The 24,801-nt window shown below is 44.0% G+C and overlaps 1 protein-coding gene across 1 annotated transcript in view; it reads left to right on the forward strand.

Annotated features, from left to right (window-relative positions):
• Positions 1 to 16,279, forward strand: part of Plekha8 (pleckstrin homology domain containing A8) — a 58,967-nt gene extending 42,688 nt beyond the window's left edge. The window contains exons 13-14 of the mRNA XM_005360836.2: positions 7,425 to 7,486; positions 16,034 to 16,279. Coding sequence (XP_005360893.1) covers positions 7,425 to 7,486; positions 16,034 to 16,231 — 260 coding nt within the window. The 3' untranslated portion in view covers positions 16,232 to 16,279. The remainder of the gene's footprint in view (positions 1 to 7,424; positions 7,487 to 16,033) is intronic.
• Positions 16,280 to 24,801: the final 8,522 nt, after the last annotated feature.

The raw sequence follows: 24,801 nt of genomic DNA on the forward strand, positions 1-24,801 counted from the left end.
AGCTTCACAATGCACTGATTATAACATGACTGAATCCTCACTCTGGGCCTGTGGAAATCATGTCACATGAGTCTTTTTGTTTGTGTACTTGCTCTGGTATTATTGTCACTGTGTAGCCCAGGCTGGCCTCCAACACATGATCCCATGCCTCAGTCTCTTGGATGCTGGAATGATAGGCATGTGCCAACACACCAGGCCTTCATAAGTCTTGGGATGTGTGGAGGGAGTGAAATTCTTGTTATTCTAAAGCCTGGATAATTAATTATGTGTTGAGACACAGGTATTATGTGGCCATTGTTATAAACAGAAAAATTAGTTAATTCTGTACCTTTGGGGAGAGTTTGAATATTCTTTGTGGTACTTTTTTCAGTTTCCTAGAGGTTGTCTTCCCTCTTGACATGAGTTCTGAGACCCTGCCCCATTGAAATTTGCCCTGTGTGTCCTGGCTAGAAACTGCTAAAGTGCCGTGTGACGGCTATGCTGACGATTCTGTAGCACTTTAAAACTAGGCACAGCTTAACTATGTCAGTTCCATTTCACTCAGGAGAGAACTGAAATTGTGAGAGATTTAAAGACTTGCTGCAGATCCCAGAGTCATCACATCACACATGACATTGGTGACCGCAAGAGAATGGGGCTTACTTATCCCAACTCACAATAGAAAGGTTGTTTATCTCAGATGCCAAACCAGAAATTCCTCTTCAGACCAGCTTCTTTTTTTTTTTTTTTTTTGTTTTTTTTTTTGTTTGTTTGTTTGTTTTCAAGACAGGGTTTCTCTGTGGCTTTGGAGCCTGTCCTGGAACTAGCTCTTGTAGACCAGGCTGGTCTCGAACTCACAGAGATCCGCCTGCCTCTGCCTCCCAAGTGCTGGGATTAAAGGCGTGCGCCACCATCGCCCGGCTTCAGACCAGCTTCTTAGCATGGAAAGTTCTTCCTGAAAGGGTGACTTCCCTGTAGGAAGGGCCAGAGATGATGCTCTGTGCCTCGCAGGTCACACCCATGAGCCAGGGCAGTGCTGATGGTGCTCTTAGCTGCAGCTGGGAGAAAGGATCCTGATGCTCACACTGCTCTGCTGGAACAGGAGGGCTTTGACCTTTCTGCTAGTTTGTTTCTCTAGTCAGAACTTGTGTTTGTTTGTAGGCAGGATCTCATGTAGCCCAGGGTGGCCTCCAACTCAATATGCTTCTGAGGATACCCTTGGAATTTGGGTCCCCTCTGCCTCCAGCTCCCAAGTGATGGGCTTATAAGCCTGTATCAGCACTCTTGGTTCTTGCAGTGCTGGGGCTGGGGACTCAAACCCAGGACTTCACACACACCAGGCACGCACTCTCCATTCCCAGAGCACTCTAGCTGGTACATTGACTTGAGCAGCAGACCGGCCCCAGAAGATGTTGACTCTGTGAAGAGAAACTGAAGGCTGATGTTGCTATGTAACTGAAGATTATCGTAGCCAGGCCTCCCCTCTCTCCCTTCAGTGCTGTTCTTGGAAAAGAAAGGGAACTGTGAATTCGAAATTTCATTCTGACATTCAGGCTTATTTCAAAGGTCTTAAATGGTGTCTTTGTAATAACCCTATTTTCTGCTACCAGTCAGTGTGAGGAGATAAAGTACCCTAGCCCTCACCTCTCATACATGGCTGCAAACAAACTAAGACAGACATGGTTTAATTCTTACTTCATACCTGTGTGTGTATTTCTTTTGTGTTGTTTCATACCTATAGTATTTTGTCACTTCTGTCCATATTTCTCTCATCCTCTTCCACTCCTGCTGAACTCCTTCTCCATAAATACTCCCCACACTTTGAATTCCCCTTTAAAGTATAAAAGCCAGTATTCAGCAGGAGGGCCTTAAAAAAGCCAGTCACAGACCCAGACTTTATGAGCTCTAGTCTGTCAGTGCATGCTAAGGTTCTCAGGCACCCCAGGCAGGCTTGTTCACCATTGGCTGAGGTTTTTCTGTCCCTCCCGGTCCTGCAGCCTACATTAGTTATAAACTGATTGACACATTAGCTCAGGCTTCTTATTAACTAATTCTTATATCTTATAAGAATTACCCATAATTCTTGTCTGAGTTAGCCATGTGGCTTGGTACCTTTTTGGTGAAGCAGTCACATCTTGCTTCCTCTGAGACTGGGTCACAACTACAGAATGAGCTTTCCTCTTCCCAGAATTCTATTCTCGTCACCCCACCTCTACTTCCTGCCTGCTTCTCCCACCTATACTTCCTTCCTAGCTACTGGCCAATCAGCATTTTATTAAAATACAATTGACAGGGTACAAACCATTGTCCCACAGCAAATGGCAAACATGGTCTTAAGAGAACCATTTACATTAAGTTGTTCAGACCTTAGAGGCTCCTTGATGTAGATTTCTTCCCGGACAATGGCTTTGCTTGTCTTATTTAAAATTATAGCCTCTGTAAGTGGAGCTGCTAACTTGTCTGACTTACAGACTAGTGTATTACAGGGTCCACCGAGATGACTCAACAAGTAAAGGCACTTTTGCCATCACGTCCAGTGGCCTGACTCTGATTCCTGGGACCCACATGGTAGAACTCCCACAAGTGGTCCCCTAACCAGCACATACATTGTTATATATACAGACTCCTACAGATATATCATAAAACATTTAAACACTATACAATTTATATGCTGCATGTAAGCAAATTAGCTTACTTCTTTAAATTCTAAAACTTTATTTAAATTTAGCTACTACTAAATAGTACCCAACTATAGCCATAACAGTAACTGTTTGGTTTTTGTTTGTTTTGTTTTCTGCCAGTACTAGGGGTCCAAACCAGGGCCTCACACATGCTGAAAGAGTGCTCTTATTCTAAGCTAAGGAATAATTCCCAGCACCTAGAGGGAAACCTGAGGCTTTATTTTGCCATGTTTGCTCTTGAGCTTGGAGTTGATTAGAGTGAAACAATTGGGGTGGTCTCATTCAGCAATGGCTCTGTGTTGTTAGTGTCCCCTGACACTCAGGATCATCTCAGGAGGATCAGATCACAGTGATAGGGTCAATGGTTTGCCCCTTGATGGAGCCAGTTGTAGATGCCACAATCAAAAGGTTTTGAAAACCATTCTTGGCAGTGGAAGTGCAGAAGCAGCCCTGGCATTCTGAGCATCATTGTTCTAAACTTTACTTGCTCTGCCCTGTATCTCAACATGTAGGCAAATTCACACACTGTACCTCGTAACAGCTTTGTAAATGTAAACCAAGATCTGGGCCAAAACAGAAAAGTTTAAAGGATGCTAGGTCAGGTATTTAATGTGAAAGGCCATTTTAGACAAGCAGAACTAAGTGAGAATGCAGGGAAAATATTTAATATTGGATCAAAACCTGACTAATTATTCTGAAAGCATAAAGGGGCAGGAATTCACAGCAGGCCTTAAACTGGCAGGGTTGCCTTATGACAAGTGTGCTCCTGACAGTGTCCCAAGTTAACATGGGGCGTGTCTGGGGGCTTGCTCAGTATCTGCCCTTGATTACTGAATTGATACTTCCTCCTGTGATTTTCCTCACTAGAGCTTCACAAGATTTCGTGGAGTTCTTTCTTAGTTTAGTTTTGGGTTCTTGAGATAGGGTCTCTCTATGTAGTCCTGGCTGTCCTGGAGCTCAGTGTATAGACCAGATTGGCCTCAAACTCAGAGAGATCCACCTGCCTCTGCCTCTTAAGTGCCGGGATTAGAAGTGTGTGCCACCAGGCCAGGTTCATTTATGTCTTTTAGAGGCCAAAAAATCCTGCCAGATCACAGAGCATGCCTCATGGTAATGAGAATTCCAGTGAAGATTAATGCTTCTCATTACTTAGCCATTTTTGTGTAACCAAACTCGATCAGGTTAGACTTCATCTTATTTCTGTACAGCTTCACATGACAGTTACTTGCAGCCCTAGTAGTCAGCTAAGAACTTTTGACTTTTTGATGCATTTTTAGTTTGTCTAAATATTTTGAATTTCATTTTAGTCTTCCTAGACTTTCATTAGGACCCAGCCCAAGTTGTATCTTCTCTCTTCTCCATCATAGCAGGTAGAACACTCACCGTCAAGGTCAGGGTGCAGGCATAAGGAACAGCCACTTCCTCTGAGTGGACTGTGGGAAACACAGGTGGCAGGTGGTAAGATGTTCCCTGTCCTTAGGCTGCTGCCCATGTTTTAGATCTTTTCTACTTCCTGCCCTTTAGAAGAAGGGCATGGAGAAGGGTTTCCAGAGGGTTTGGAATGGTTGACTTAGGTGGCATAATGCAGGAAATGTGAGCCCCCAGAGGTTGCAGAACACTGAATCCAGAGCAGTTTCCCAGCCAGGGCCTTTGTAGCTGAGGCTTGAGACCAGAACAGCACTGTTTGCTGTGCAGTGTAAGGAAGTGAGTCTCAGCCTGTCGGTTCCCTCCACAGTTGTAATTAAGATGAGGATGGGTTTGTTTATATATAAAAATAATACTCTATATAGGGACATTTTCTATAAAAAGGAGAGTTTCTCTGGAATGCTGTGTATTAGTTTAATCTACCAGTTTCTTTAGCCCCCACATTTAAAAACTGTATGTGAGTTTTTACATGTCAGGGTACACACCATGTTGCCATGCTCTTTCTCTTCTTCATTAGATACTGTACAACCAGGGAGGGGATATGTTCATGTTTTCAGAACTGCCGCTGAGCCCTGGGTAACTCAGAATCCATGACCTAGTGATTAAAGATCTTGCTGTTTGATCCCAGCCTCTTTCCTGTCCCAATGAGCTGCTCCTGATTGCACAGCCTGGCCCAGTTCCATGAGTTCTCATTTGTTGCCTCATCTTCCCTTCTGTATCCCCCCTCCAGCCTTCAGGATCCCTGAAAGCCCTGGCTGCTGTACCAAGGCTGCGTTAGTGTCTGTTCCTTTGGCACTAGAGTACAGTTTGTCATATAAACGTATTTATAGGATAATGGTGTGCTAACAGTCCAGATCCTTCTGGATCTAGTAAGTTCTAAGGGCAGAGGATTGACTAAGGTTAACTCATCTGGAAATCCACTGCTTTCCACAGTGTGTGGAATGTAGTAGATGAACTCTGAACTCTTGGTGAATGAAACAGCTTTCACTATAGATATTCATATTTTTTTTTTTTTTTTTTTGGTTTTTGTGAGACAGGGTTATACAGTGTAACAGTCATGGCTGTCCTGGAACTCGCTTTGTAGACCAGGCTGGCCTCCCAATCACAGATCTGCCTCCCAAGTGCTAGAATTAAAGGTGCGCACCACCACCGCCTGGCTTAGAGCAGATTTTCATAATGGCATTTAATACACTGGCTGAATTAGGGTCACAGGAAAGCAAGGAGTCTTACTACCTTCCCCCAGTAATTACGGGTCCAAGTAGCTCCTTAGATAGCTGAGAGGGTTAGACGTATGACTGTTGTACTGGTTTTCCTCAGGACTATATCTGGCACTGCCTGCCTGTGCTGTACTCTCTGTACTGTGTGAGTCAGTAGTGCTCTTCCCATGACGTCATCACCAAAGCCCTGGGTACCATCTAAACTTCCCACATGCCGTCCCGGAGTCAGCTAAGTGTCAGGCTTCCATGGAGGATCTGTGCCTTTAACCAGGTCCTGGCCTGCTCATACTATGTACCTAAGGGGAAAAAATAAATTTAACCTTGGACTCTCCTTTCAACTATATCTAAGAATTTCTCCATAATTGCATTTAATTTTTTCTCTTCTGCATGAGCTACCACACTAATGCTGACATCTCATCCTGTTCCAGACTCTAGATAGCCAAGGGATTCTGTTGTATTTATAATCTGAGTCTTACATATAAAGTATGTTACAAAATATATTGAAGCATTCTTTTATAGAAATATGTTTGTGCAAATTCCAATTATGCAAAATGGAAATGATAATACACATTGAAATTTTTAATAAAGCCTTCTCCAAAATATTGGACTAGAAATTGGCTAAAATTCCATAATTTTAAAGCTGTGGTAGGCTGTAGCCCTTCTAAGCTGCAGCCATGTGGCAGTGCTGTACTTAGCAGCTGAGCACAGTGTCCTGTGCTCTCTACTGCTTTCCCCACATAGGAACTCATGCTCGTAGTTCTAGGATCTGTCTTCTGTGCATCTGCCCTGGCCAGAGCCGAGCTGACTGTACAGCCTGTCACAGTGTCACCTAAGCCTTCACTGGTACAGTACCCGCACTCACCCTGAGTAGCACAGGAAGGTAGATAGGTTTGGAATAGATAACTTAGATGTGCTCAGGAAAAACATGGAGCTAAAGATCTAGCCCCCCTGTAGTGCGCTGTGCAGATGACCCAAGGATGCCATGTGCTCCAGGAGACGATGTGTAGACACGGATGAAACATAGGAAGAAGGTGCATGGTGGGCTTCAGATTGTCTTCTGAGGATATATCTATCTTGTGGAAATGATGGAAAATCAGTTTTGAATTTTCTTCTTTTCTGTATCTTTTTTTGGCTTTTTGAGATAGGGTTTCTCTGTAACAACAGCCCTAGCTGTCCTGGAACTAGCTCTGTAGACCAGACTGACCTCAAACTCACAGAGATTCACCTGCCTCTGCCTCATGTGAATTTTCTATATATTAAGTTGCTCAATATTTCAGAAAATGTATCCCTTGCATAAAATACCATCCTTTGATCTTAGAATTTTTTAAATTAAAATTACTATATACCAGTTTTAAAATCTCACTTTAAAATATCTTGGGACCAGAATAATAGGCAGTTATCTTTATCATATAGCATGTGAATAACTTTATTAACAGCTCTCTACACTTGCTTTATGACTAACTTCAGGCCATCCTGTTCAGACATTTTGTTTTGATAGTCTCTCTCTGTTGCTTAGACTGACCTCAAAGGTTTTGCCTTGAATGACTCTCCTGCCTTAGCCTGCAGAGTGGCTGGAGCTGTAGGTACAGACAGTACCCATGGTTTTTCCATAACATTTCAGAGGTTTGGGGCTTTTATATTGTATATTCAAGGCTATAGGGCATTAAGAAAAAGGTTTGCTATCTCAGGAGCAAATTAGGTCAAGAACTTAAAGATTATTTCGCTACGGGAGAGACGGTGATTAGAGAAGGTACATAAGCCTGGCTCAGGCTTAGGCTACATTTCAAAGAACTGTGTTTTAAGTTAATTACATTCTAATTGTATTTAGTCATAGTTTCCTGTACCTTTTCTCTCTACTTACTGCTTTCTATATGAGCATTTTCCCACTATGATAACAAGAAGTTCAGATACAGTGGCCCCAGTATAGGTGAAAATGCCTGGTTTTCTTAATGCAAGAAAAGAAGAGGGGTAAGAAGGGAAAGTGCAGTCTGCGTGTGCTCCTTTGTAGCACTGGGGGTTCAAAGCCTGGGAATTAGATTCTAACCCAGTAGTAAGCGTGCATTAAACAGTGCACTGTACAGATCACACCTCACAAAAATCTGTTTGTTTGTTTTTTTTCAAGATAACGCATATGGCAAAACACTACGGCAACACCATGGCTGGGTAGTTCGCGGGGTTTTTGCGGTAAGTCATTCCTTTCCTCTAAAGTTTGCGTGATCAGGAAGGTGTGTTTTGTTTTGTTATTTCTGTTTGCTTTAGTTTTGGAGAGAAAACAAAAATTGCCAGGTCATTTATGCTTGTCGGCCTTTGGAATGTGGACTGTCAGCGGTAGAAAGCATCAGCACTCCCACAGACTAGCAAAGACTCGTGAGTAGAGCGTTTCAGTGACACTTGAGCTCTGCAGTCTGTCTTCCTAGAGGGAATAAGAGGCTGGGCAGCCATGCAGAGAGAGCTGGGTGCAGGCTGTGATTTCCAGTACCACCAAGGAGAGATTAGGTCCAGCTATGAGTTCCAGCTAACGGCTCCCTTTGCTGCCCATTCTGTCAGCCCTATTCATTCTCAACTCTTGGTTCATTTTGCCGTTGCTGTTTTTATCTGTGTCAAATATTAACTGTGTGGGTACACCAGGCAGGGCTGGTCATCCCTTCTTAAACAGTCGTTATCACAGTGAAGACACTAGACACTTGTATGCATGTTCACCTACTACCAGCCATTTCTTCTTCCTGGCATTTTGTTTGACCTTCCTAACTTTTTAAAAATACATTTTGATTTAATCTTTTAAATACTGATCTAGTTTATATATTTCTTTAAATATATAGTTCTACTTATAAGTATATATATGTTTATGGAATATATATAATTATATAAATTCATAGTTTTACATTTTGCTACAGTATAATTCTGTTGTCTTTATGCATACTTAATAGATTCTGTGATGACTTTTGTTGTTGTTTGTTGTTGAGGATCAAGCCCTCAGCCTCATGTGCTAAACAGGCACTATTGCACCAGCCCCTGTTAGGACCATTTTGATATCTTGATAGTCTAAAAATAAATCCTATTCTTAGTGACTGCCTAATACATTCCATAATATGTGAGTTTGTTCATAGCAGCAGCACAGAATCTGCTCCCATACATTCTTGTACTAAAATTCTTATTTTCTTAAAGTAGATTGCTGAAAGAATTGCCTATCAAATACCAAGCATTGCATCTACAGCTCACAGTTTAGAGCACCTGTCATGTACTAAACGCTGATTCTGTTAGGGACACAAAGTTAGTAGTCCCCTAACATGGAGATAACTGCCTTTCCCTGCTGTAGTCAGAGACTTGACACAGATGGAGCTAGCCCATCTGCTGTTGTTTGGTGTTGCTGGTATTTAAGCAATGCATGAGTTCAAGCATATGGTCACAAAGCACTTGCTGTAGATGGGTCAAGTCTGAACTTCACTGGCCTTACAGCCTCATAGTTACTCCTCGGGTCATCCACACTTTGAAAGGCTTATTGCATTTTCTAGTGTGCCAACTGGCCGATCTCAGTGGCTCAGAGAACACATCTTTCCATCCCTGGAATCTGACTAATTTGCCAACCAAGTAGTGAACCTTAATCCTCAAACACGTCAAGTCTGAACAGATGTCAGCCAAGCTTCTGCCGCCAGCTTGCTGATACCCAGCTGTCACTTGACCTTCCTGTTTCCTCTCCAGCCAGACTGGGAGGTGAGCTCAGCATTGACCCCGCCTCTTTTTTCCTAGAGCGCTGGTCTGACTGAGTAAAGACTTAGACTAACAGTTGTTTTCTTAGCGATTTTGAAGCCTCAACTATTGTCTCCAGCTTCCACTATCACTGCTAGAAAATTCAGTGTATCTCCTGCCCTGGTCTCTATCAGCTATATCTGCCATCAAGATAAGGAGAATTATGTGTATCTCCTGCCCTGGTCTCTATCAGCTATATCTGCCATCAAGATAAGGAGAATTATGTGTATCTCCTGCCCTGGTCTCTATCAGCCATATCTGCCATCAAGATAAGGAGAATTATGTATACTTTCCTTTTATTTATGCTCTAAAATTCCATGATAAGCTTTTCTTTGTTTTTCATCATTTAAATTACAGGGCCTGCCCTTCAGTACTAAAAGATTTTCTACACTATATTTTGAATAACTAACTACCTTATTTTCCTTTTCTGTCTCTCACCTTTATACTTACCCTGTCTTCTGAATGTTAATTATGTGCCAGGCTTTGGTAAAACATTTTCATATGATCTTAATCTTGAAAATAAGAAAAAGAAAGTTCAGCTACCTTCTATAGTTGAGGAAAGTAAGGTTCTAGGAAGTTAAACACTTTGCTCAGTTCTTCAAATGAGTATGTGAAAAATCTGAGATTCAATGATACAAGCCACTCTTGCTTCACAGGTGGGTAGAAGGGACTCTCCAAGGCTTTCACAATATATGGGGAACCATTATAGATCCTCTGCTGTCCAGGAGAGCCAAGCCTAGTGAAATTCAGAAAGGGGCTTTGGCCATCTGGGAATAGCCAGACTAGCCAAACTGCAAAGAGAGGTGGGGAGCGAACCTGGGAAGTCATCCACTGAGAAGAGACGTGGTGTGGTCGAGAAGCAGCACGGAGTGAGCCTAGGTTTCAGACCTGGTCCCGAGTGCCTGAGACTTACGGTGTTTATACAAGACTAGAGATAGAAACGTCATGGTTCTTACAAATTATGATTATAATATCAGTACCAAAGCAAACATTATCTCTCTATTAGTTACTTGTCACTGCAACAAAATTCCTGACAGCAGTAAGAAAGGAAAGCGAATTTCAGCTCAAAATCTGAGGGTGCCGTTGTGTTAGAGAGGCCATGACAGCAGTAGCTCAAGCAGCTGGTCACATGACTTCCATAGTCAGGAAGCAGAGAGGTGAATTCTGCTGTGTTCCCTTTTCACCTAGACTGAGGCCCCAGTCCATGGAATAGTGCCTTTTACTGTGAGGCCCCAGTCCATGGAATAGTGCCTTTTACTGTGAGAGTGAATCTCTCCAGCCTTAACTGGCCCCACTTTGAAGCTTTCCCACAGGTGTGCTCACAAGATTGTCCCCTTAGAGATCCTGTATACTGTCATGTTGACACTGTTGTCATCATGAGTCTACCCTTTTTACCATCGCTCATGCCATCCCATCACACAAAATGCATTCAGTCCAACTTCAGAAGTTATCATTTTATTGTCTTTAACAATTCCAAAATTGTTCAAAAGTCTCCTTAACTTTGAGTCACTAAAGAGTTTTTAAAAATTAAGTTATATTCTTCCAACATACATAGTGAAATTACCGGGCACAAGTGAGAACAAATCACGAAACCCACTTTAAGAATTTATTAAGAGAGAGAAAGACACATGCGCAGGCCTGAGGAAGTGGTGCGGGCCAGGAAGGCAGTAGTTACCTCTTCAGAAGAGGGACGGAAGGAGAGCATGGAGTGGGCATGTCTGGCTTTTAAAGGCTGCCTAGCTCAAGTGTACAGGGGCCTGCATAGCTGTAGTTGCCTCATGCGTAGATCATGTGACCATGCAGCACGTATATCATGTAGGGCTTGAAGGCCCTGGGTGGCTATGTAAACTGTCTGAGCACCTGATGGCGCATGTGTGGTCTCAAACCAGGAAGTGCCAGCATTTGGGGTGATTAGACATTTTGCCAAAGCGCTGGGTGATGGAAACCTAACACATAGTAGGGCACAGAGTAGACATTCCAGTTCTAGAAGAGAGAAGTTGGAGGGGGAGGGGAGGGCATAACATGGGAACGTAAGACTAAAACCCAGAGGGGAAAACTCCAAATTCTGTAGCTCCAAATGTGGTGTCTAGGGAACACGATAGACTCACTGTACTGCATAGTGCTTGGCCGCCCTGCCCTGCAGCTCTGCGACTGTAGCACATGGAGCCTTTCTCTTGAGCCACCTCTAATCCGTGTCTCTAGCTTTCCTCAGTGGCTATCTCGTGGTCCTGGCATCTCTATCATCTTGAATTCTCCATTGCAGCTTGGGCTTCCCGTTCGCAGGCAGCTTTATGCAGTGGGCTCCCTGGGCCTTCTTGAAAGGAAGCCAACCTTGCCTCGTGTAGCTTGGCCTCAGCATTCTGGAATCTCAGTCAAGCCTGTGTGACTTCCTCACTCTTGCATCTGTCATGGCTGTAAGGCCAGTAACACAAGGACAGTATTCCCAAGTTTTACTGTCAGCAGCAAAATGTAGCCTGACATCCCAGCATCCAGTTGCATGGGCCTCTGTGGGTCTTCCAGGATGACCCTGGGAAAACTTCCCTAGGTGGTAGTAGTTAACCAAGGAACCTCTTTGTGGTATTCTCGATTTAGGGTCTCCTTTCAAATGAATTTAATTTTTTTAATTTTATTTTTTTAAACAACCGTTTCTCATTTTACATACCAGTCCCAGTTCCCATTCTCTCCCCTCTTCCCACTCCCTCCACATCCCCCGCCCATTCCCCATTCAATCCCCAGAGAGAATAAAGCTTTCCGTAGGGAGTCAACAAAGTCTGGCACATCACTTGGAGGCAGGACCAAGGCCCTCCCCGCCTGTATCTAGGCTGAGCAAGGTTTCCCTCCCATAGAGAATGGGCTTCATAAAGCCAGCTCATACCCTAGGGATAAATCCTGTTCCCACTGCCAATGGCCCCACAGACTGCCTAAGCCACACTATTGTCACCCGCATTCAGAGGGTCTAATGTGGCGCTATGCAGGTTTCGCCACTGTCAGTCCAGAGTCAGTAAGCTCCCATTAACTCAGGTCAGCTGTTTCTGTGGGTGTCTCCATCATGGTCTTGATCTCTTTGCTCATATTATCTCTCCTCCTTCTCTTTGACTGGATTCTGGGAGCTCAGCCCAGTGCCTAGCTGTAAATGTCTGCATCTGCTTCCATCAGTTGCTGGATGAAGGTTCTATGTAATCAATCTCATTACAGGGGAAGGCCAGTTCAGGCACCCTCTCCACTATTTCTTAGGTTCTTAGCTGGGGTCATCCTTGTGGATTCCTGGCAACTTCCCTAGTACCAGGTGTCTGTGTGTCACCCCTCTCTCCCCCACCCCGTCCCTCATGTTCTCCTCTCTCTCCCCTTCCCCCTCCCCATGAATTTGTATTTATACAAGATGGAGCTTTTGTTGGGCAGGATTTTCCCTCAGGGTGCCTTTCCTGTTGTCTCAGACTTTTTTTTTTTAATGATGTTAATCTGTATAATTCTAGCTGCTTTCTGGATACTGGCCTTATCTACAAATTTGAGTTTCTTTTCTATGACAGATAGCACATTTCTGTTCCCTTTTGTTCTCTGACTATAGAATCAGACCAGAACATGCTACAGCCTGGATGCTGTCTGTCTTCAGGTTTTTATTACTGTGAACAGACACCGTGACCTCAACAACCCTTATAAAGGAAAACATTTGATTGAGGTGGTAGCTTACAGTTTCAGAGGTTTAGCTCATTATCATCATGGCAGGGAGCATGGTAGTGTACAGCCAGATGTAGAGCTAGAGAACTCTGTATTTTGATCCAAAGGCAACAGGAAGTGAACTGAGTGTCACACTGAGTGAGAAGCTTGAGCAAAGGACACCACAAAGCCCACCCCCACAGTGTAACAAATTCCCTCCAACAAGGCCACACCTACTCTAACAAAGCTACACCTCCTAATAGTGCCACTCCCTTTGAGGACTATTTTCTTTCAAACCATCACATTCCACTCCATGGCTTGTAGCCATATCATAATGCAAAAATGCATTCAGTCCAACTTCCAAAGTCCCCATAGTCTCATATCACAACCTCAAAATTACTTAAAAGTTTAAAATTCAAAGTCTCTTCTGAGATTCATGCAATCTCTTAATCAAAATCAAAAAGCAGATCACATACTTCCAACATATAAAGGCACAGGATACACATAGGGAAGGGAGCATAGTGAGGAAATACTTTACCAAAGCAACACTGAAAACCATTTGGGCAAACACCAAACACTACATCTCCATGTCTGATGCCAAAACACTCTTCAGATCTCCAAGTCCTGGCAGCTTTGTTGACTGCAACACAACTTCTTTTTCTTGGGCTTGTTCTACTCCCTCTTAGCTCTGGCATCTCCAACATCCTGGGGTCTCCATGGCAATTCAGGTTTCAGTTTCACAGCTTTATCAGTGACTTCTGTACTTCCCTTCAGGGCCAGTGCTGACACATGCCTGGCCTCAGCAGGTTTCCTTAGTCTCAGAGGCAAATTCCATAGCCGCTTTCTTTTTTCCTTAACTCCAGAACCACATGACTGAAGCTGCCAAATTCTGCTGCTTACTGGGCATGGAACATGACTTTCTCGTTCAGTTACATCTTCTCCAGCCTTCTGTTCTCCATGGTTTTCTTCATTGCCTAAGCTTAACTGTTCTGGAACTTGCTCTGTGGACCAGGCTGACCTTGAACTCCTAGATCCACCACCCTTTGTCTCTGGAGTGCTGGGATTAAAGGTGTGCAACACCACACCTGAATCTAAGTTTTTCTCATTTTTGTTTTATCTTCGTTTGTTCTTTTTGTTTTGTTTTGTTTTTCAAGACAAGGTTTCTCTGCAGCTCTGGCTGACTTGTAACTTGCTTTGTAGACCAGCCTGGCCTTGAACTCAGAGAGATCCACTTGCCTCTGCCTCCAGAGTGTTGGGATTGTAGGTGTGCACCACCACTGCCCAGCTTCTAAACTTTTCTTTAATTCTTTTTTACAAGTTGGAAACTTAGCTGGATGGAATCTTGCCTTGAGGTCACTACTCCCTTTATTCCATTTCTAAATCTGTTTATCTCCTTGATCACAGAACTTAACTCCATTCCACATACTGGTGCTCCTTTCCTTCTCAAATTTTGCATTTTTTGCTCCTTTTAATTTATAAATCTGTTAAAGAGTGACCAGTAATAACTACCACACAGCAGAGTCAATACTGGACTGTTTTGAGATCTCTTCTGCCAGTGGAATTAATCCAAATTTCTTCACTTTAGCCTCAGGCAGACTCTTTAGACAAGGGCAAAAAGCAGCTACTTTCTTCACTAAACTATCACAAGCATGATCTCTAGGCAACGTACTAAAATTCTTCTCTGAAATCTCAAGCCAGCCCCTAACAGTTCAAATCACTCCTTTACACTATTGTCTACCATGCTCCGACTGGTATGGCCTGTTAGGCAGTTCTTAAAAGCATTCCACTGCTTTCCTAACCCAAACTTGCAAAATCTAAAGTTCTCCAAACAAAAGCGTGGCCATGCCTATCTCAGCATACTCAGACTCCAGTACCATCTTCTGTCTTAGGGTTTCTATTGCTGTAAAGAGACACCATAAGCACTCTTATAAAGGAAAGCATTTAACCGAGATGGCATCCTAGAGTTTCAGAGGTTTAGTCTATCATCATGGCAGTGTGCAGGCAGACATGGTGCTGGGGAATTCTTCTTAGTTTAAAAGCAACAGGAAGTAAACTGAGTGTCGCATTGAATGAAGCTTGAGCAAAAGAGACCTCCAAGCTCATCCCCACAACACATTTTCTCCAACAAGACCACACCTATTTTAACAAACCCACACCTCCTAATAGTACCACTCCCTTTGGGGGCCATTTTCTTTTAAACCATCAAACTATCCTGAGATTTCCTCTGCCTAATCTTTGAGTTCAGCCTCGCTCAGAGTCTCAGTACTGGCAGAATGCAGCCAGATAATCAATTTGCCAGAATATAATGTGACTGGCCTCTAGTCCAGTTCCCAGTAGAGTTCTTGTTTCCCTCTGAAACTGCATCACCTAGACCTCCACTGCCCACAGTTCTGTTGGCTTCTTAATCTTACAAACACATACTAGAACAGTCTACCAAGCTCTGTTTATAAATCCTAAGGCTTTCCTAGTCTGAAATTCCACTCTTCTGCATTGTTTCCTCAAACCAGTTCCAAAGGTCCAAGAAACAGGAGGTTGGTTTCATCAAGTAACAAGCCCACTCCTGGTATTAGTTCTTTTGTATTAGTTACTTTTAGCATTGCTGCAACAAAGTATCCAGCAAAAGCAGTTGAAGAAATAGAGTTTATTTTGGTTTAAATTTTGAGTGTAGTCCTGTACCCAGGAGCATGAGACAGTTGGTCACACTGCATCCAGTCTGGAAGTAAGAGAGATGAATGTTGCTGTATGGCTCATTTCTTCTTTTTCTTCCTAGACCCCAACACACATAATGATGCCACCCACATTTATAGTGTGGTTCTTCCTACCTCAGTCAATCAATCGTGAAACTCTCTCACACACATGCTTAGAAGTTTGTCTCCTAGGCCTGTCAGGGTAACAATCATTATTAATATTACAAGTTTCCTTCTTTATTAGAAAAATATAAAAAGTTATAGGAAATATCCTTATTGGGAAATAATAGGCAATAAGACAAATGAAATGTAAGTGAGATACAAATAGAGTACTCCAGAAGGCTAGACAGGTGGTATGCAGTATCAGCATGCACATGCCAGCAGACTGATTGTGAGGATTCCTGGCAGCAGTCATCATTAAATTGTCCCAAGTAGACCCCTGCCTTTTCTAGCCTATCTGTGAGTTAGAAGGGCATTCATATTTGTTTACCCTTGCTTTCCTCAGCTCCCCACTTCTTCCCCCTCCCCGTGTGTGTGTGTGTGTGTGTGTGTGTGTCTGTGTGTCTGTGCGTGTGTGCGTGCATGTCTGAGAGTATGCAAGTGACAGTTGTGTTGCAGAACCTCACAGGTAATTCTTTTGCAGTTAGCACTGAGGGCAGCACCATCCTATGAAGATTTTGTGGCAGCGCTAACCATAAAAGAAGGCGACCACCAGAAAGAAGCTTTCAGTACCGGGATGCAGAGGGACCTCAGCCTTTACCTCCCTGCTATGGAAAAGCAGCTGGCCATACTGGACACTTTATATGAGATCCACGGGCTGGAGTCTGATGAGGTGGTGTGACGGCTACAGGACAGCACCTCCTAACTTCAGGGAATAAAGTTTGCTAAAGTGTTGTGTCGCCCTAGTTAATTTCCAGCAACAGCTTCGATGCCCTCCAACTCCTTTCCTTGGGGAGATGGACAGGAGGAAGTGAAACCTAGTGCTTTTATAGAATTGTTTTAATGCATTTGTGTTTGGTGTGTTTAAAAAATCAAGGTGCTAAATATTTCAGTTCAACAGGCCTACTGGAAACCAAATCATAGCTGTCATAGACTTGAATAGCAAGCAGTAAGAGCAAAATCAACAAACAGACTTGTTGGGATCACACTTTGTATTGCTCTGTTTCAGTTATTAGTTTTAGTGGACCACCCAAACCCAAGCACTATGCAGGGCTATAACACAAAGCCAGTGTTTAAAACAGCTTAGGAGTTGACTGAGCATTGGAGTGTAGGCTGCTTTGTCAAAGGACTTGCCATGTAACAGTTTGTTATTCCTAGACTGTCCCGAGTGGGTCCCTTCTCTGTGACTCTGCTGATGAGAAGGCTTTGTAGTGAAGGCATTTCTTCATTTGTGGGAAAACACTAACAAGAACTGCCATGCCTGTTGTCAGGTGAGACCGTGGTTCCAGGAGATGCTTGAGACCAGAATAGAAAGGCAGGGTAAGTCATTTGAGTAGCACATGCCACACCACTCTCATCCAGTACATTTCCTGTGTGTTGTTTGAATGGGACAGCATAGCATAATGAGGATTCCTATCCTAATTCAGTGGTAAAGTCTGTAATAGGAAGGTCTGCTCACTTTCATGGAGTATCTTGTTTCTGTTTATTTTATTTTTATTTATTTATTTTTTGCCAAGCTTCATGAACTCTCTTCAGCAAAAGAGCCAGGTAGCTTTCAGATGTGAACTAGATCACCCATGTATTGAAGTCACTCAATGTACCGTTTCAAAGAACAGAGTCCTAGAACTTACCTGAAGAGGTGAAATAAGACATTTGCTGTGTGATGACCTTCCCAGGTGATACTCAATTGGTTGAGCTACCAATTGAATTCTAGTTTTTCAGAATTTCCATTCTCCTGCAAAAAACAAATGATCCATCCTCTAACCCCAAGAGGAAGGGGGTATCATTCAAGTAAAGTAATTAAATGGAGAGTGAGTAGACCAGCAGCTTGGGTAACATTGCTTATGGCATTTCTATAAAGAATGACAAGTTGCCCTTGTCTCCCAGTAATGATCCAAGCTGCCTAGAGTATGCATAGGGGAGAAGCCATGAGTACCCTCTCCAGGAAATGCTCCTCCATAACAAGGAAGGTCATTCCAGCCTAAGCAGTCCCCCAAAGAGAGTGACCCCTTTGCCAGGTACAGGTGAAGGGAGTGGCTGTGCCTGCTGCACACACTAGGGCTCTGCAGAGAGTTTTGTTCAGGGAAAGGTACTGGCTTTGTTTTTTTGTCATCTTTAAGCAAGTGGGCATTTCCTCAAGTTATTGACGCAGTAGAGCGGACCACAGTGGTGCATGAAGTCCAAGCTACTCAGGAGTATGAGGTGGAAATATCACTTGAGCCCAGAGTTTGGAGGTTAATCTGGGCAACATAGCAAGAGACTTTGCCTCTTAAAATATTTTTAAGAAAAAAAGCTTACGTGAAGCAAGCATTTTGCTTACATGAGAGCTTGTAGCAAGTAAACAGGAGCAGGAAGAAGGGGCTGCTTTGCTCCCATGAGAGCTTCCTATGGATCCTCTTCCCTGGCTAGTGGAGATCTGAGGGAGGAGCTAGGGCGTAGTTTAGACCTCCTGTCCATTGGCATAGCCTCTTAAGACCAGAAAGAAAAGGCAGCTAGTTTGCTGTCTCTGAGAGTGGGTGTGCCGTCCGTACCGTGCTAACAGGAAATTGATGCTAAGCATGGCTGCACTAAGCAGCTCTGGGTGCCTCTGTGGTCTCTAGAACCCAGGGCTGGGGCAATCTGAGAACACCTTGGTCTGCAGTGAGGCTTCAAGTACACAGCTGCCATGCCGGGCAGTCTGTTTGTAGTTTGTTCTTCCTGGATTGCTAGTTGCCTGTTTCTCATTTTAGTTAAAGCCAGGCTTTGTTTCTTCTGATTTTCAGTTACTTGCTAAGAAAGGATTAATAAGAAAAGATCCTTAAAGTGCTGCCAGCGGTCTTCCAAGAGCTCTGGCATCCCTAAGCCACCCTCACCCTAACAGGTGAAGGACTGGTGTGTTTGTTGACAGAATGCTCACCTTGTCTTCATTGCTAACAGCAGTTTTTGGGTTATTTTCTAGCGTAAGTTTAAGAGAGGAGCTGGAGACTAGGGAAATGTGTCTCCCTAGACACTAGCAGGCTTGACTAAGTAGCCTTGGCTGACCCCTTGGCTGACCCCTTCCTCATGGAGTACTGCCCCACCACCGTGCATTCCATCAGTCTGCTCTTCTCCCCACCCCATGAAGCTCAGCTCCACACTGCCTGGCATCAATTGTGACAAGGCTTTTGTTTTTTAAAAACAAATCTGATTATAACCAAAACCTACTGAAAGAAACTAACTTGGAGCTGTGGCACCACTGAGGGTGGAAACCAGCTTGTAAGGGAGGCAGAGGTGATTCCGATGGCAGCTCTTGACACAACCGGAAACATGAAGGGTGCTTTGAGTATGTAATGGCTGGTTACTTCCAAGTCATGCTGAAGGGGAAAGCATCACTTCATGTCACTTCCATAATGGGGGACATTATCTAGGCCCCCTCTTTCAGCCTTGGGGCTTTTTCTTCTCTGCTACTGTGCATTGCTAGCATTGAGCTGCACCCTCTCCCCATCAACTTGCCTCAGTGATTCCACCCCTAGCTCTTGTTTACCATGTAGCAGCTGCAGCAGCAGCAGCCTGGTCCAGGATCTGTTACCTACCTACCCAAACTGTCACAGCTTCGGGGAGAGCTGTGTGCACATTTGTAGCTGTAAGGTAGGGGAAGGTCACGGTGGGAGTGCTGGGTGCCACAGGGAGTGTGCACACCTCTGCTTCTGATTATTCCTTGTACAGTCAGTGTGTTCATCTTTCTACCTACCTGAGCAGTGTTTTAAGTAAGAGAAATGTATGGTAGGGTTGGGAAATTCAGTGCACTATGTTAAATTTGGAAGTGAGAAGAGCTGAAGAATTTTTTCTAAAGAAAATTAGTCCAATTTTAAAGGTCATATATAAGGAGAGATTTCAGATAAAGCAACAGAAAAGTGAGAGGGTTTTGAGCAATACAAGATAGAAGGCATTTTAGAGACTTTCCGGAGAACAGTTTTTTTGTGAATTGCCGACTAGACCACCATGTCCTGTCATGTTGTGTTTCTGAACCATCAGTTCAAACCACTGCTTCTGATTTAGTCCCAGGTTTGCAACAGTTCGACTCTCTACCCTAATTTTACTACCAAACATTAGTGAGGTTGAAGGTTTCTAGATGTAGCCACAATCTGTGTTCACCATCATTCAGCTCAGCGAGCTCATGTGTTTGACCATAGGGAGCCAGACCTGAGATGCTTTGTGACACTGCTCAGTCCGCATGCTGTGTGCGGCAGACCCCAGAAGTACACATGAAGTGCTGTACTGAGAAATGTGTTCTTCCATGTGCTTCTGTGTGACCTGCAGTTGCTTCCTCAGAGCTGTCACAGTAACGACGGAACTATCCAGTAGCTGTTTGATGGTTACAGATAGATGTACAATGTTAGTGGAGGGTCCTTTCACTGCTCACTGGCCCTCCCTGGGAATGCTCCCAGTCCAACCCCGTCTAGACTAGCCTGAAGACCACTTGCATGATTTCTTACTGCACAGCTGCATTCAAGAAATCTAGGGTGTGATCAACCAGTCACTGGTGATGCCTCGCATACAGATGACACATGCGTTGATCTCTCTTCTCCATTGTCTATTTATAGCCTTTAATGGAAAAGAAGATATGCCCCTACTCTGCAATGTGAGGTTTTCAGGATTTTTGTAAATTGTAAATCCTTGAGTCACTCTTCAGAGTGAAAGGCATTTCCAGCTGAGCTGTAGGGGGCATAATATCCGGCTTGTTTTAAATGTCTCATGTACTTAAAGTGTGGTCAGTGACCTCCTCTCCTTACCCTGGGTCAGATGGCCCCTCACCCTGTGGTGGATGGTTCCGTCAGCCCTAGCATGGATGGCTTCATTGCACAGCTCATCTCATCCACACAGAACTCTGTGTGTGCCCACAGTAGGTGGAGTCAGTGACGAGAAGGATGATCTAGACGGTGGATGAGCCAGCTTCATGGCACGAGAAATGTACGATTCCCATGTGTCATGAGAATTTCACTAGAATGTCATTCAACAGCCCAACTACCTCACGTGAAATTGGCTGTGGACAATCTGTGTCAGGTGGGAAATGTGTTCAGAGAACTTTATTCTGGTTAATAAATTGAACAGTGTGGTGTCTCTATGAAGAAGAAGCATGTTATACCAGATGCCAAAGGCTAAACTATAAATAGATTTTTCTCGGGTTCCTTTCCACGTTAATGTTTAATTCCACAGTCTGTATCCTCATGAATGTTTGTAGTTTTATAGAGCCACATGCCCTGAGTATCTGTCACAGAATCGTGTGTCACCTCCTCTTGTCTCTCAGTATTCTGAATGGACATCAGGACGCTGATAGGAAACAAGTTAAACCACAAAAGCGTCAAACAGCTGTGGCTTCTTAATTTAATGGACCTGTACTTAGAAATGTGTTGGAGCTTTTTAGGACCAATTGTTGAGTGGAAATCTTGTGTGCAAATTTGTCTGCTTTTCTGTCCAAGTTGTTATTCTGTATTTCATGCAAAGTGGGGCAGGGGAGGGTTTTACTTCCTTTGGAGAATGTTTGAAAACATCTGTCAAATTTTTATATTCACTAGTTACAATAAACATATTTTTAGAGTATTTTATTAAGTGTTCTTCAGAGGTTTTGTATGAGTTTTGTTTATATGCCAGTGATATGCATTGTTGATGAAACTCCCACGTCATGCTAGTCATCATTCTAAGCCCTTGACTGATACTAACCATTTTCTCCTCCTGACTGTAAGCCAGGTGCCATACACAGTACCTCAGGGTACAATTAGGAGAACTGAGGCACAGACTGGGCAGCTTTTTGCCTAATTCCCACAGCTGAAGACTGGAGACAGGCTACGAACCTAGAACCGCCAGCTCCAGAGTCTTCACAAAGCTCTGAAGACCGGCAGCATCAGCCAGTGTAGTAGCATCTGCATTGATGATCTGGGCATTCTAGAAAGACCAGCCCTTCTCAGACATGGTTCTCTTCTTTGTTTTTAGAGGTATGAGTAGCAGTGATGTCACAGCCCAGCACTACTGCCAGAGCCTAGGAAGGTCTTCCCTTAGAGAACTCCACTCCAGTGAAGCCAGATCCTTGTCTGCCTCAGAAAAGAATCTTAGAACTCAAGAGAAGCAAAATTAGTGTTCATCAAGCAGAGAGAAGAGATGGTGCACACTTCAGGTGTAAGGGAGGGGGGTTGAGAGCTGATATTTTAGTTCCCCATACATTCATACAAGTACAGCAGATGAGATACCCTCTGCACCACACATCGGTTTGTAACCAGGATCCACCACTGTCATCCTTCCAGAGGCACAGAAGGGAGCCTTCAGAGCGATGATGTTCATGTTGGCCCTGGTGACTGAGTGCACAGGTTGCTTTGCAGGTAGGTAAGTAGGCAGCTGTGTGAAGCTGTCCCCCTTAGAGAACAGAGCCGCCATGTGTTTGATGACATGTGGCCTACCATAGGCCATTGTTTGTCTGTAGAGTCAGAATTGTTGAAATAGTTTTAAATTTCTTAGTGTTCAAAGCCCTTCATAGATTACTCAGATGCTGGGCCTTCTGCCTTCTCCATCCTCTGACCATTAGACATCGTTGCCCACCCCACATGTGCTCACGTTCCCTCAGTCACTGGGGAAAGTAGGATGATGTTCCCGCCCACTGGCTTTGAATTAGTCCTATTTTTCCTGTCCTCCTTGCACACTTGGGTGGTCCTAGAGCCTAGACTCCCCGCAGATGGTCTTTAAATTACAGCTGGACTGAGTGTGGTGGCTCCATTTAGACCCACCTGTCTCCTGATGATCTGTCTTTCAGTAGTCCTTCGTTCCCCAAAGACCCCAGAGAGAGCCTGACTGCCCCTTAAATGTTTCCCGCTGAGGTCAGTGGACTACCCTCATCTCCTCCCTCACTCTCTGTACCTACTTTGTCTTCAAGGTCTCCTTGACACCCACATTCCCTAAGCTGCATGACCTCTCAATCCTCTTCCCTCTCACCCTGCCTGACATGTCTTCCAAACCTGGAAATGCTCCCATAGCTCCATGCCGTGACTCAAGCGCCTGCACAAACTTGGAAAGCCACACCCCTTTGCCACTCCAGGAAAACTGATGTGGGAGTGTCATATATCAATCTGTTGATTTCATTGGTTAAGCAATAAAGAAACTGCTTTGGCCCTCATAAGTTAAAACATAAGTGGGAGGAGTAAACAGAACAGAAGGCTGGGAGAAAGAAGCTGAGTCAAGGAGTCGCCATGATTCTCCCACTCCAGGCAAACACAGGTTAAGATCATTCCTGGTAAGCCAGCTCGTGGGCTACACAGATTATAAGAAATGGGCTAGTCCAGGTGCGAGAGTTAGCTGAGAAGTGGCTAGATAGAAATGGGCCAAGCAGTGTTTAAAAGAATACAGTTTCCATATAATTATTTCGGGCCTTAAGCTAAGCTAGCCATGTAGGCGGCTGGGGTGCTGGGGACGCAGCCCCACTGCTCATACTACTACAGAAAACACTTCCAAACCTCCCAGCCACAAAATCCTAGCTGCCAGTTCCTTTAACACTCCTATGTGTCTAAACGATACCACGCCAAGAGGACTTGGGAGCAGGCGGCATGACTTCCAAGGTTACTAGGCTAATTCTTTGGTGTCATGTCTAGTTATTGGTGTAGCTACAACTGACTCTGAGGTTCGTATACCCTGCCTTGGATGGTGCTTTTTTTCTGTCTCTGCAAGGACTTTTACAAGCTATCTGTCACCTCAAATGGTGTTTCCTAATTCTTTCAGATAAGTTATTTCTATTATCCAACTACATGAAAATAGATATGAGGCAGTGCCCCACACAGTGCAGCTCCCCCTGCTGCCCTGATTAAGCAATGCTTAGAGAGACTGGCTGCAATGGGGCTGGAGGGAAGGAAGAGTCAGGAGTGGAGGGCTGATTTTGTGTGTCTGTATGGCTATGCATCTTTGCATGTGTGTCTGTGTGCGTCTATGTTTATGTGTCTATGCATGTGACTCTGAGTGTGTCTGTTAGTATGTCCATGTATAATATTACTTGGCCTTTGCTTATTCTACTAAATGTGTCAATGATATTTTGATGTCAAATTATGAAAGGGTAGGATTAGACCAGTTCATGGTTCTCAACTCTACATAGACCTGGTGGGAGGAGTCTAAAAGCACCAATGTCTGGGTCCCTCCCTATGCATCAATTCTCAGGAGTGTGGCCTGTCCTTGATGCTGTTAAACTCTCCCCAGTAATCCTGACACCCATCCCTGATTGAAATCCTCTGAGCTACTTTACAGTTGTCCATGGGGCCTTTCAGGATGAATCCAGACTGCAGAACTTCTTTCTTAAGATGTTCTTAAGAAAGATTTTGATTGATGGCAATCAAAATAAATACAATTCTAAAAAGTTAAAAAAAAAAAACTTTGAAAGTTTCCAGGGATCAAGCAGTGGAAGGAACTGAGATTTGCATTTGTGCCTTGAACTCCAGAGTACTAGCCAAAGATAAAGACTAGATTTCCCATCAAGATAGAATAGCTCTTAATCCCCTTGCCACTGAGGGAAAATCCGGAATTTCACTAAAATCTCGGGGTTAGAAAGGAGCTGGTTAGTAACGTAAACTGAATTTCCCTGAGAAAGCCATGTTGATTCTCCAGACTGGTTAGGACTTGTGTGGCTTTGGAGAGTTGGGATGTTGCAGGTGAAGAGGCAGATCACCTCTGCTATCCTCGGGTCCCTCGCTATTCCATGTGCATCTGTGCAGATGACCAGACATGCTTCCATCAGGGAAACCTTTGAAGTGCACTGAGCCATAAGCAGATTGCTAGTTTCCACCAATCACCCCAAAGCTGAGAACGACATCCAACAGCCTCAGAAACACATATCAGGGATTCCCCTGCTTAATTGTAACCCACCTACTTGAGTCCTCACCAATATATTTAGCAAATGCTTGAGTTTTCTGTTACAGATTTATGTAACTGCTTCCACAATGGAATGTGCCATTCAGGGGAGCCTGAATCTGTGTCCCCAGGCCACAGTCACTCAGATCTGGCTCATATTACACTTGGTCTTCTTCTCTTCAGAGCAAGCGCTGTGGTCTGAGTTGACAAACTCTTGCTGTAATGGCATCCTTCTGTCTTCCTCTGAGCAGAGTGATTCTGGAGTAGAGTTGAGGTGGGATTGCAGTTGTAGGAGTGAAAAAAGACTAGGACACAGCTCATCCCTCAGCTAAGAGTGTCACAGGCATGCAGCCAGCATCCTCAGCTAAGAGTGTCACAGGCATGCAGCCAGCATCCTCAGCTAAGAGTGTCACAGAC

The sequence above is a fragment of the Microtus ochrogaster genome, linkage group LG3, assembly GCF_000317375.1.
Source record: "Microtus ochrogaster isolate Prairie Vole_2 linkage group LG3, MicOch1.0, whole genome shotgun sequence".
In the NCBI taxonomy this organism is placed as follows: Eukaryota; Metazoa; Chordata; class Mammalia; order Rodentia; family Cricetidae; genus Microtus; species Microtus ochrogaster.